This window comes from Drosophila tropicalis, unplaced genomic scaffold (genome assembly GCF_018151085.1).
Source record: "Drosophila tropicalis isolate 14030-0801.00 unplaced genomic scaffold, ASM1815108v1 contig_158, whole genome shotgun sequence".
NCBI classification, from domain to species: domain Eukaryota; kingdom Metazoa; phylum Arthropoda; class Insecta; order Diptera; family Drosophilidae; genus Drosophila; species Drosophila tropicalis.
This window is the reverse complement of record NW_027172602.1, coordinates 14,320,576-14,334,634: the sequence shown is the minus strand read 5'-3', so window position 1 is coordinate 14,334,634 and position 14,059 is coordinate 14,320,576. Positions and strand designations below refer to the sequence as shown.

Below are 14,059 nucleotides of genomic sequence, written 5' to 3'. Positions count from 1 at the left end.
ATAAATTATGAATAATTTTAAAAAGTTTTAAAAAAATTTGGGAATAATTTCAAAAATTTTCTTAATTTTTTCTAATTTTTCCTATATTTTTTTAATTTTTTATTAATTTTTTCTAATTTTTCCTAATTTGTTAAAATTTTATGTTAATTTTATGTAAATTTTTCTTTAAAAATTAAATTTAAAATTTTTTAATTGTGTTTTCATTAGCATTATTTAATGCCAAACGAAAATTTTTTTTATTACTAATGAGAACAGATTTTATTAGACTTAAATGTTTGAATGCTAATAAGATTTTAATACATAGAATACCCGAAACTGAAAGGAAATCAGAAACCTTTACTTTAATAAAAACTGCGACATAAAGCGGAACTTAATAAACGTAAAAACTTAATGAACCAAGAACACGCAAGTCTCTCTTGTAATCTGCACTTGAACCTTAAACTCTTAAAATCACGAGACTGATCCACACATACTAAAATATGTTTTCTCACAAAAAGCTCATATCGATATCAATTAAAGTTTGTATAGCCTTCCATTCCATTCTTCTTTTTTAAATAAATCAAAAAAGCAAGATACACCAAATTGTACCCTATATACAAACCCTATATTTAAAAATATATATACATATGTACTTATAAATATAATACTGAATAGATCTTACTTACTAACATTTACATCCAATCATACAACTATATTTGTATGTTCGCATGTCAAGATTTTTGCAAATAAATAATGAGTTTAGTAACCCTACAAATTTTAAACGAATTTCGATGATATACTTTTATAACCTGTACTGTATACCTATATATGTACATATGTAAGTGTAACTACAAATATATCATTTAAGTGTGATAGACAAACGGAGCAGTTTTATTCTGATTCAGTTTTCATTGCATATTTGCAAAGCTCCGTTTGACATTTCGGAATCAAAATTAAATTTCTAAAAATGTATTTTTTACTCAGTCATGTTATTTTCTGCATTTGATTAATGTATTTTTTCAGTATTTTTGGATATAAGTGTTTTTGATTATAAATATATTTTGCAATAGCATTATATTGTTCAGAAACATAAAAAAGAAGATGGAGCTCTAAAAATACTTTTCAAATAAAATGAGTTTTGAATACCTGTCAAAAAAAGTTTACTACATATTTTTAGAATCACTTTTATTGGCAAACCGAAAGGTTATCATCGATCAATTTCGTTAGTGGCTTCCCATCATTGGATCAGATTATCAAGGCTAGTATTGTTATATACATAGATCACATTCTACTTACTTCTTCAGATATTTCTGATGTGCCATATAGAATAAATAATGCTGTAAGCTGTTGTGAAAATATCTGTTTATTTTTTGGTTTAAAATTTCTCGATTTCATTTGGTATTTGAAATATATATGTATATATATTTATTTATGTATTGTATTTGAAACATGCTCTTTGCATGATTTGAAAGATAAGCCATTGCAGCAATTCATTAATTAAAGTTGATGATAGTTTCTTCTTGGTTCATTCGTTTTGAAGCATTTTGAACTGTTATTTTTATTATTACGGGTTTGACTTGTTTTTGCTTGCTTTTAAAGCGCTTTTCAAGTTTCTTCATTTTGTAATTGAAAGTGTATCAGAGTTTTGGATTTTTTTTGTTAATTTTAGCCTTATATGAATTTGTAATATTGGGTACAGAAGGGGAAAACAATTTTCTATTATACTTTTTGAAATACGATGTTTCCTTTCTTTTTGAAGAAAGGATTAAGGATAGGGAGTAGGAAGGTCTGGAAATGGAATTGATTGTGGAGGTGACAAAGCTTAAGCCAAGTTTTAAAACATTTTCCTACTTAACATAATATTTCAGTTAAACTTAATTTTGGGGTTTTAGTTGTTATTTCATTTATTTTGTATATAATTATATATTTAAGGTCTTTACGTTTATTAATTTATTAATTAAAGCCAATTTGTTAATTGATTATATTCACTTGTATATTTTGTTGCTTTTTTTTTTTTTTTTTTTTTTTTTAATAATATTAAATCCTTTCTTTTTATAAGTTAGTTTAAATAGTTTAACTTTTAGTTTTGAGATTAAAATTGTTCTTAGCTCCGACTTAAAGTACTTGTATAGTTTTGTTTTCTATGATCATTAGTTGGTGTTAATATATATGTTAATGTATATCTCTTTATATCTATACGATTTGCATAATTGGTCAGATGTGTATTTGTTTTTTGTGGCATTTCAAATTGTACTCCATTTTCGCATTCATTTAATGATGTTTTGCTCGATTTTATATCCTTGCAGTTTAGCGAAAAACGGTCAACAGTATTATGTATTGAAAGAATCTGTGTATGTACATGGTTTCCATAAAATATAAATACACTAAATTAAAGTGTAATATTGAGTAATTGTAAGATTTTTCAACTTTCAATGAAATATAAAGACTCGAAATCATTTTGAGAAGAAACAACCCTGCAAGGATATAAAAAAATTCGCTGCTGCCAAATATTCTTGATTGTTTTTTGTTTTCTTTTTTGTATGTTTCACATTATATGTACAATTTGTTTAGTAATTTTCATGCATTTGAAGCAGAGGTAAGGAAAAAATATAACTGATAAAACATATTTTGTTCACAGCCGTGTACTCCTTTATAGCATTTACTTCAGCTTCCATTTTACATAAATGTATCTTTATATCTGCTAATCAACATATATATATGTAAATATATATGTACATTATTTAGATAATTTCCTGATCTTGTTATTTATTGTTTGTTTTTTTGTTTTTTTTTTTTTTTTTTTTTTTGTATTTTTGGTGTCTAATTTGATTCTATTATAGTTTTTGCTGGTCCTGGCTATATAATTAAAAGATGGCAAATTTTTTTTTTATCAATGTCAATGACCAGATACATGAATATATCAATAGAAAGAGGAATAGGAAGAGAAATAGAGAGAGAGAGGAGGCATTGAGAAATACATCTACGGTTCTTTATGAGTTCATCGACAACTTTGATATATTATTTATGTAGGTGAACTTTATTTGGATCCAAGATCTCAAACCATTTTCTTAATGCTTATAAAACTTTTGATCAAGAGAAACTTTATTTCTTATCTAACATTTTGCTGTGGAATGTTTTGGTAGTCATACGATTAGGCAAGTTTTGTTTTTAGCTCATAGTTCTAAGAATTCTGTGACAACTTGTTTTTAGTTCTCAGGATTCTTGTGTCTACTTTACATAGAGAAATATTTTATTTTTTGTGGTATACTACATAGAGCCTTTTTGATTTCAAATCAAATGCTCACGGTCATGATTAAATATCATGATTTCGTAAAGAAAATATTTTAATAAGACAATGTGCGATTTGTGTGTGTGTATGGTGTTTTGTTGTGTGTGTGTGTGTTTTTAAGCCTACAATAAAAATTAGCACCAATGCAAGATAATGATTTTCCTAGTTATCACCGATCTATGACGGTTCTTAGGTATGTCTGGGTGTCAAGATATGTGTTAATTACTACAGTTTAACTTTTTATTCTTTCTTTGAGTGTTTTTTCTAATTTTAATATTGAAAGGGGTCATTCATTCATCATTAAAACTGAACAAAAAATTTCCTTGATTTTATTCATCCAATATTATTACTAAAATTCTAAAATTAATAGAAGTCAAATAGAAATGATACTGGTAATGTGCGAAATTGAAACTAAATTGATAATATCTGAATTCATATATGGAAAACAAGAGTTTCGTTATAAAATCTAATATTCACCTTCTGAATTACTAATTTCTCGTAAAATTGCTGGGCAGTGTTAGTCAACGAGTTATGTCAACTAATTAAAAGGATTTGGAACACCAATCGATCCAGACTTTGCACCAAACATTTGTTTGTTAAATCCTTGCAATCTTTTTGCCATATCTAATTCAAATTCTTTAGCTAAACACTAATCAACAATTTCTGTTTTTGATCTAATACGATAGGGCATATAGAGTATACAATAAAAATTCAGTGTATATCCAACTCTCTTTTAATTGTGAGCCATTCACTCTCATATTAAGTGATCCATATAGAGAGAGAGAGAAAGAGAAAGAGAGAGGGAGAGGGAAAGGGAAAAATTCTGGGTGTGTGTTAGGGGGGTACTACTAGACAAGTTGGGATGATATACATATGTATGTATGTATGTATAAGTATGTACTTGTAGCGAAAACCTAAGTATTGTTATACATATTTTTCAAAATTACAGTGTAATAAGATTTAGTATTAATATTCCAAGGGTCAAAGCACACAGGAAAAATTATAATGTGCCGTTTTGCTGTTGCAAAATTTTCTTTTCAAATTCTTCCAAATATTGAGAAAAGAGACAGTTTTTCTATTTATAGTAGTACAATAATTATTATAATTTATAACATTTTTGTTTTGTTTGCTACTTTTTGTATTATTGCATTCATCCCATTGGTTATTTGATTTCAAGTTATAAGTTAAGAAAGCTATTACCCAGAAATCCTAGCATTATGGTGGACATGGCCAATGGTGTGGCCAGTTTAACATTCGTTGCGGTGCTATTGCCAGCCAATATTTCAGCGCGTTTCCTCATCCGTTCCTGCAAGATTCAATATAAAATATAAGTTAATCTCAATAGAAGGAAAGACGGGCTTATATTATTGAAAACCATTTACCTTGTACCAAACATTAAGTATCATTCGGAACCATAAAGTGTAGAAAATCTAGTTGGCCTGACTAATTCTTCCTCAAAATTCTTTAAATCTAGTAGGCTGATCGATTTTCTCCCAGTCGATGTGCTCGACTGTTGACGGAGACACAGTACAGTTTTCATTTGGTTTTCATCCGAATAGGACGTAAATTGAAACTATTTACCATTATTCATTTACTCAGTACCAAACATTAAGTATCATTCGGAACTATAAAGTGTAGAATATCTAGTTAGCCTGGCTAATTCTTCCTCAAAATTCTTTAAATCTAGTAGGCTGGTCGATTTTCTCCTAGTCGATGTGCTCGACTGTTTACGGAGACACAGTACAGTTTTCATTTGGTTTTCATCCGAATAGGACATAAATTGAAAGTAATTCAACGATTTTTAAGAGTACGAAAATATTTACGTTTTTATTTTCCGTGTTAAAATATCTAAATAATGTCTGAAAACACAAGGGAGTTGCCGTCAATAGACTCTGATCAAGCTATAATAGGACCAACAGAAGCCGATTCGCAGCTTGAAGGACTTGTGCCGAAGACTGTCTTGCTGTCAATCGACTCAAACCTCTGTGCAGAAAATGAAGCAATTATTTCAGGATCTAGGAGTCAAGGCTTGTGCACACAGCAGTCGAGTTACTCGATAGGAGGATCGAATGCCTCCTATTTAAGTGCACTCTCGTCGGGGCACACGCTCTTCTATGGCGAGTCGTGTGAATCAGAATCCGGTTCGCTGTTTGAAAGCCTCCAGCCGATGGGTAGTAACATCTTGCCGTCAAACCCAAACAAGAATATGCCCGTTCAGCATTCTAATTATTCCTGTGATGGGAAAGGTATGTCCCAGCAATCCATTCATTTCGCTGAAGGATCAATGTCATCTCTCGTAAATGCCAATCCGTCGGAGCAGACGCTTTGCAATGAAAGATCGGGTAAATCGGAACCAGGTGTGCTGTTCGCAGGAGGGGATCCGAAAGCTAGTAATGCCTTGCACATTCAGCAAACCTATTTTTTCCCTGGAGAAAGTAAGTCATATAGATTGTTTGATAAAGCCCTTGGGACCATGGCTGGCATGGCAAATGGAGATGGCAAGCCTAGCATTCCCTTTATATCTCTGCCGCCGATTTGCTTAAATCCGGGTATGGATCTTGATGACAGTGCCAAGCAAATGAGCATTGGAGGATGGCTGGTGGTCAAAAATGCGTTTGGCTCCTTGTCGCAAATATACTCATTTCGAGGAATGGCTACCTGGCATTATAGTCACTCTATTCCAGGATCTACGTCTGCCCAGTCATCGCGAGACAATGGTCAGAAGAATGATTCATCCAGTGATGATACCGATGAGGAAGGATCAAGCGAAGTAGGACAATCAAAGCCTACGCCTAGTCCATTACTACCCTCATGCGCAAACACAAATAGAGTAGGCGCTCGACTTGCGTCTCTTGAAAGCAAGTTTCGTGCTCTGGCTGAATCCCCCAAGTATGATTATGTGAAAATGTCAGGACTAAGGCAAAGGCATGCGCAAAGGCAAAAGATGCGGGATCTTGAAAAGAATACGCTACTCACTAGAATCAAGAAAAGGCGATAATCAGTTGTGTGATGCCCAAAAGTAATCAGATGGACCTTCTCCAATCCTCACGACGCAAAATTTTAAGTTTTCAACCTCAATTTAATAAGGGAGATCTTATTTTCATAAGATATCAAAAATGTTAGAGTCAAGAGGGGATAATCAGTTGTGTGATGCCCAAAAGAAACCAGATGGACCTTCTCCAATCGTCACGACGCAAAATTGTAAGGTGTTTCATTTACAAAATTTGTAGTTTTCAACCTCAATTTAATAAAATTTGTTATGTGGATTGAACATAGTATGTACGAAGATTCTAACTATTTATTGACTGTCGTTATCCACCTACCACATTTCGTAAAAATCGGAAACATGCAAAATACTTGTGTACTTGTAAACATGTTTTACAAAGCAGTCCAGGGCAAATACGTGGGTGACTGAAGGCTATTGGCGACGCTAGAGTGGGGCGACTTACTTACTTAATTTTTACTCATTAATGTTACCTGATATAGCTTATCCTCGCCGGGCGGATCAAGGCATTCAAATTCGCAACAACGTTCACCGACACGAAAATTCTTGCAAAACTAAAAAAAAATAACGAAAGACAATCTTAATAATTTTAAAGTATTTTCTTGTTGCTATATGCTTACATATGGCGGATCACAGTAGATAGCCTTGCACCAGAGTGGCTCGGAATGATAGCAAACGCATAAACTGCAAACACCTGGACCGGGCACATAAAGCATACCATGATTCACTTTATTACCCTGAAAGTCAACACAATCTTCTTCTAAAGCATCTGCAAGGTAATAAGAAATAGTATGAAATATTTTGATTCAAGCCCTCGCAAGATGCTCCACTTTAATCCGGCTACACAAATGAACCCCAGTTCAGAGATTATCAATTAGAAATTGTTGTCGAGTTCAAATACTTAGCTCAAATCGTTTCAAGCAACGGCGCCCAGAAAGCCAGATAATACATGCTTTGCGCAGTTTTTTGATGTCTCAATCGCTTTAGTTGTTCACTTTGATTACCTCAAGGCTTTTTAGATTACGATTAGAATAAATGAAACTGGAATTCAATGCAATATCAACGTCATTTCAAAAAGCCTTTTTAAATGCGTTGGCCTAAAGTTTTCGATTTCTAAGCAAGTTAAACTAAAGTACTGGAAACGAACCAAATGCAATGTATGCAGAAAAAAAGTATAACAAAATGATTCTAACTGGAGTAGGTTGGTCTTCTTCTCTTTTTCATCCCTTGTGTACGTATAGGTAATATGGGTACGGGTATTCGAAGGGTGTCCAAAACAAGTTATACAGAAGCTAAAGAAACCTATTTGTCATCCGTAACTTTTTCAAGCTGATAAAGCGTGCAAAAATTGTTTTTTCCATTAAAATGCAGTAAAGTTTTGCAATCCTTTTGTGAGATTTGTTGCCTGTTTGTTTGTTTGTCTTATATGCACATTGTGTGTTGCTGCTATTGCAGCCGTTTTGTTTATTTTGTTTGTTTGCTTTTACTTTTCTGTCACACACTTTACCTGTGACAGGCTCTATATCAGGCTGTCTTCGTTTAGACCGCAATTTTTGAGATCGCTGAATAATTAAAAAGGGAAACTGTAGAACTTTTGCGCCAGCTGTCGACCAAACAATTTACCAGCCTCCTGAGTCAGAGTTTAAGCCCACTGACCTCATACGTTTTGCCCAATGTCTTTGGGGGGAGACCAGGAGGCAACGGACGAAGGACGAGAACTTGAGAATGCATTTCATGGTACTAAGAAATGTTCTTTGAAGGGACAGGCCTGGACAGGCAGCATTTCACAATTATGCTTATTACTTTTTAATGCTTGGCTTTTTCATTTCCAACCTGCTCTGCACCTGACAATCCCTGACCCTTGGCCCCATATTCTACCCACCACCGCTTCGTGTTCATGTCCGGACTTGGGCAATTTTCCAGCAGGTCAGGTCAGAGCCACGCAGGCGATTTTATGTGAAGCCATGCGGCTTACTTATAAATAGCTTTTGTTATGACATTTTTACGACGGGGAGGGGAACGGGAGCGGGTCGTGGATAGATACTCGCCTTCTCCTCATCTCTCCACCATCGCCGTAAACATAAGCGTTTCTAATATATGATTAAGTTATAGATTAAATAATGGTCGGACAAATACAAAGCAAAATAATTCTATTTTTGCTGCTTAAAATCAATAAGAGACAACTTCTCAGTTCACCTTTAGGGTTTCCTCTCTTTCACTCTTAAATCTTTTTTGATTTGCACAGGATATATAATTAAAAATTTGTGTATTCAAAAGTTTTGGAATTTCTGGTGTGGCTGAGTGTGTACATATGTACACACATGCAAATAAACACATGGTTGTACTTATTGGTCCTAATGAGATTTTACAAAAGTGTGAGAAAAATTCTGTCATCAAAGCAGTTGCCTGTGGCACATTGTTAACGGAAGCAAAGATTATAAAACCATTTTGAATGCTACCTTCCAGTGTTTGTGTGTGTGTGTGTGCAATGTAATTAGCAGTACAAGGAAAAAAATAGAAGAATAAGCAGCACATTGGCCATGAGGCCGTCGCATTTGCAACGACACTTAGCGTTGACGCTTGCCGACACTTGCCGCTCTTCTCCTATGTGTCATCATGTCTCATGTTCCTCATGTCTTCTCTCCTTTGTTGTTTGGCCCTAATTGTTCGCTGTCAACGTGCAAACCGAATGCCCCCAGCTAGTGTTGGACATGTTATCAACCCATTAGAGAAAAAGCTTCTTTCCATTGTGTTGCTGGCCATTGCTGATTATCATCCATTGAATTGTTCGATTACACTTCACACACACACACACACACACACTATTATTTTACGTATTCCACATATGTATGTACATAAATACACCAGAAGTATACTATTTTGCTCGATTGCCCTTGATTGTCGCCCGTCAACTAACCAAGCATCGATGTACCCCACGTCCCGCAATGCTTGGATAATTAGTTGAACTATCGATCGTTCATGACCAGACGACCGTCCCTTGGCCAAGTTGAACACATGGTGTTTAAATAAGCCCCTCTGGCTCAATGTGTGTCACTGCAACACACACACATGCGGACATACACTTTACTGCTAAATCCAACATGCCAGACATACATACATATGTGTACATACATTACGTACATTCTGATGCACACACGAGTCTGATCGAACAGTTGTGTACATAAATGCATACATAAATGCATATAACTCCGATTTGGAGATAGGATAGATTCGATTTTTATACCCTTGCAAAGGATATATTCAAATTGGTCAGATTTTTGAGACGCAGAAAGGGACTCGTTTCCGAACCCATAAAGTACACATATGTATATGTTCTTGATCAGAACGTGAACTTAAAAGCTATTTAGATGCAACTTGGTATTTAGGCTATTTTAAACCCGGGTGGGATAATCATACGGATCGGCCAACTATGTCTTTTAGTGTTATATGTAATATATGTACATACTTAAATTTGAATGTTTGTGCACTTTGGTGTGCAACATAAATATTGAATGTGCAATTACAGTGGTTCCATGTTAATTGAACTGTGCAGTGGCTTGCTTTCGTTTCGTGCTGTTCAATTTTTCTGTCAGTTCGGTTCAGTTGTCAGCCCTATGTCGACGCACTGCTTTAAAATGCATTTTCCACTTGATGATGTTGACAATCGTTTGCTTTGTTTTCCCCCACTTTTACCTCACTCTCTTTCTGCTTCTTCACTTGGCTCGCCCAGACAAGTTCGTTCTTTTCAGTTACATATTTTCAGGTCACAGGAGAAACTTTTGTTGTTTGTTGTTGCTTGTTTTGTAGTTGTTGTGCAAAGCGTTAAAAAATTAATTGTACGATTTGCCATCCCTCCCAACACACTCGACAATACTCAATGGTTGCGTGCCGAGGCGGACGACATCGTCAACGATGAGGAAGAGAGATGGTCCCGGGATAGCGGAGTGGGGTTTAAAGGGATAGTAGTGCCAGCTCAGGCCCCAGCACCAATTTGGGCCCCTCCGCACCAGTGCAAGCCGCACCCACAAAGTAGGCCAAAACTTTTGATGGCATGTGCAAAGTCAAGGCTGTGCATTGTTGCCCTGGTCGCTCGATGAATGCCACACCCACTCATAACGCCTGCTTCTCGTATTTCTCTCATTTTTTTTGTGTGTTTGTTGTTTCTATTATTTGGCTTTGGTTTTTTTGGTTTTCTATTTTTCTGGTTGCCCCCAAGTTCGCACTTCAAGTGAACATGTTGAAGGAACGTTCTTCTTAGCAGGTTACTACTGTGTGGAAACACAACAATTTGGGGAATTTTTTTTTCATTTTGTTGTTGTTGAACCTTCAACCTTCAACCAAATCAAAAAGAATGGCACGAGCTGACAAGGTTTTTTCTTCTCTTCTTTTTATTTGTTTGTTGGCAAACAATTTACATAGCTGAATAAAAGATCAGGGGAACACGTAGACAAAGACGACGAAGGACATCATCAAAGTGCAGAAGTGGAAAGGATTGGAGAAGTGTGCGTTATTTGTTTCTCAAAATTAATTTCAATTTCGTTTTTTTTTTTTTCAGCCTACGGCGTTGACGAAATTTCAACTAATCAGGTATTTATATATATATATATTATACAAAATGTAGCCCATCGATTATTGATCGGTGCTTATTAGGATACAAAAGAAACAAAAACAAGGAATTGTCGAATAACTGCTAGGTGGTGGAAGGATGTCAAGGGCCCTAAGTACGCAGCCACTGAGCGAAAATTACTTAAACGTCCTTACCCCATACAAAATTCCAAAATTACTTTAAGAGTTCATTTTAGCGGTGATCATAAGTCGCATTTTCTCATAATATTCTACAAACTACATTCTATTCATTAGTTTTTAAGTTTTTTCCACCCGTCGATTGTCAGGATGATTGTTTATATCGGTTGGCATCTAAACATTTTTCCCAGTGTATTATAGCGCACACCATTTCCCGCTTATAATTACCTGTGTAACAGCAAAGGCAACTGAGGAGACAGAGGCATAACAGCAGCAGCCAGGATGTCGCACATGATGTTGGCAGTGGCAATGGAAGCCACATCGACGTCATTGTTGTTGGCAGGCGTCGGCATCGACGTTGGCGTTTCAACTTCTTGTTCATGTCTGTTGCCGATGTTGCTGCTGCTGGTAATGTTACCGTTATTTCAGCTGCTGTGTCCGTACAGTCACTGCGTTGACATTGTCGCCATGTTGTGCCGAGACCATTGATTGTTCTTATTGTTGTACTGGTTGTTCTTGGTGCTGTTATTGTTTTTGTTCTAATTGTTGGCTGTATGCTTGTTGTTGCTGCTGTTGGCGACGTCGCCGCGCTAGCTGCTGCTGTCGGGCGCCACGTTGCTGCAGTTGTTGTCATTATCAGGCGTTGATTTTGAACTTGGCGGCGGCCCGATGGCTGCTCCTTTGTCCCGCCCTCCTTCTTGTTCTATTTCTTTTACCTTCACTTAAGCTTAGTTAACTTGGCTTGATTTGCGGTAGCAGCCTGTCCATGCGCTGTAAATAGTCAGTTTGAGTTGGATGGTTTAACTTGAATAAGCATTGGAAAGCTAATTCGACAATTACATATGTACATACATAACTTAGAGTGCAAGGTAATCTCTAAAATCTAAACTTACATAATCCTTAGAAATAAAAACGACTACTGGAGTCTGTGTGAAATCAAATCAATGGATTGGAATGTATGAGAATAGTCTTAATTGAAACATACCTAGTGACACTTTCTTCCAATACAATCTATTAGATAACGTGCATGGGTCTAAAAAAATCAATGGGAATGAATAAACATTCATGATTCATGATTGGAGGTTTCTCTTTATAATCACCAACTCTGTTACAAGTTGTATAATACTTAGGATCGTAATCGTTTATACTCTGAATGAACGCCAATTAGTATAATTTATTCTATTTATCGAAAATAATCCATTCGTCATATTGATTTTATTCATGTAGGTATTTTAACTCAACAGAGAGAAAGACAATCCATGCGATGTTTTGTTCTTAGTTTGTGTTCACAGATTGGCCCCACTGTGCAGAATGCTTGGAGACAAATAGTTTGTGCCTCTCTGACGCAGTGTTGTGGGTCTGTGCCAGTTTCATCTCTTTTACTCATTTGGGCAAGCTTTCTCTTTCGTATGCAATTTTGCAGCGAAGACTTGAATCAGCTGTTTTGTATTGGCGTCGGCCTCGCATGTTTACAACATTATTTTGGGTATGGTCCAACGCGGAGGTGAAGATGGCCAAGGACGGGAAGCGCGAGGGAAAGAGGAGTATGCGGATCAATAGGATGGATTCTTTGGCTCTTGGCACATGGCGATGCCAAGAAAAATGCTGTACAATAGCATTTCTATGAGAGTATTTTATGTGGTTTAATTTAAAATTTGATAAATTATTTGACATGCTTTATGGGTTCTTCGCCTCGTCGGGCACCGTGACCACAGCCGCGATTGCCACCACCAACAGCTCCATTCCCTTTGCGTTTATTTTCTTCCCTCTTTCTTTCATTGATTCGCATTGATTTTCCCTCTTTTTCTCGGTATGCCTTCTTTTGGCGCTGCTCCGTATATGCTGTTCTATCCGTGTGTGTGTGATTTTTCCTTGGCAGGATATTTCAAGGATTTCTTACTATGTGTGTTTCTTTTTTTTGGATTTTACATCCAAAAAATTTAACAAACTAACAATTTTTTTTGTAGCACGAAAGCACTAAAAATACTTTAACAGGAACAGCAGCAATCACACATTTAAAAAGAAAAGAACAAAAAAACGACAACACACACCTCGGTCGAGAGGACAATAGTGGAGGGTAACACGAACGACGCACGTTGCCGTTAAAATGGCGTGTGGCCGCTTCGCAGCAGCAGAAACCGAAACAGTAGCAGAAGTTTGGGGGCAACTTTAATGCGGCAAAAGCAGCAGCTATAAAAACAACAACAATTCACTTTGCATTGGCCTAGGCGTCAACCTGCCCATGCCTTCCACGGCCCTTGACAGCTCCCATTCCTCAGCTTTATACTACTTTTCATTCCTTTTGCCTAGTCCTTTACATTTTATGACTTGATGCTTGCTGATTGGTTTTGCTTGTCGCTTCCTTCTTATTCGTTTTTTATATTTTGTGTGTGTTTTCTTGTCCTGTCTCTTGTTGACAACAAATTTTTAGTTTAGCACCCACACTCACATGCTCACACACACACAAAAAAAAGTAAAGAATGAAGAAAATACACAAAGAAAAGAACACTAACTAACCCAATAGACGTTTCCCTTTAGCCGTCGTATGCAGCGTTTGCGTTGCGTTACCAAAGTCAACTGAAACTGAACTGAGGCTGCGTTGCGACTGCGGTTGATGCCGACGAATGCCGCCAAATGCCTGAGCTTTTAACTACACTGAACCAAAAAACAATTTATAGATACATGTATATTACAAAACCGCTTTGAATTATTTAAAAAAATTGTTTACAGTGATAATAAGCCCTAGCAGTATGAAAGCTTGTCAAATTTGACATTTGTTGAAATTTCAACGCCGCCTGGTGTCGCCACCGTCGACGTGGGATGGCAGCACCGAATTTTGGGGGCGTTGAATTTGAGCTTTCGTCAGCTAACCACGGCGACAGCTCCGCACTCTGGGGCTTCTGCCCGAAGACCGTTGCAAATATTGGTGTGGAAGCTCTGATTTTCGCAACATAAAATGAGCAAAGGACCCACGTTCCCAAGTATTTGCACAGAGGACAAGAATGACATTAACAGGTCGCAGCCTGTAAAGGCGAACTATTTTT

General features: G+C 36.1%; 1 protein-coding gene across 1 annotated transcript; it reads right to left on the bottom strand.

Moving 5' to 3' along the window:
* Window positions 1-1,324: 1,324 nt before the first annotated feature.
* Window positions 1,325-13,597, bottom strand: LOC137571888 (uncharacterized). The gene is made up of 4 exons (XM_068283581.1): window positions 13,533-13,597; window positions 6,893-7,041; window positions 6,746-6,826; window positions 1,325-4,574 (listed from the first exon to the last, which is right to left on the bottom strand). Exons 2-4 carry the CDS (start codon window positions 6,986-6,988, stop codon window positions 4,446-4,448), a joined length of 306 nt encoding a protein of 101 aa, XP_068139682.1. The 5' UTR covers window positions 6,989-7,041; window positions 13,533-13,597; the 3' UTR covers window positions 1,325-4,445.
* Window positions 13,598-14,059: the final 462 nt, after the last annotated feature.

Bases quoted from the DNA above. Each gene is read 5' to 3' on its own strand.
- LOC137571888 (XM_068283581.1), bottom strand. From the start codon at position 6,988: ATGCTTTATGTGCCCGGTCCAGGTGTTTGCAGTTTATGCGTTTGCTAT. The intron at 6,827-6,892 runs GTAAGCATATAG...ATTTTTTTTTAG, and splicing joins TCTACTGTGATCCGCCATAT to TTTTGCAAGAATTTTCGTGT. The intron at 4,575-6,745 runs GTAACATTAATG...TGAATCTTGCAG, and splicing joins GCGAGGATAAGCTATATCAG to GAACGGATGAGGAAACGCGC.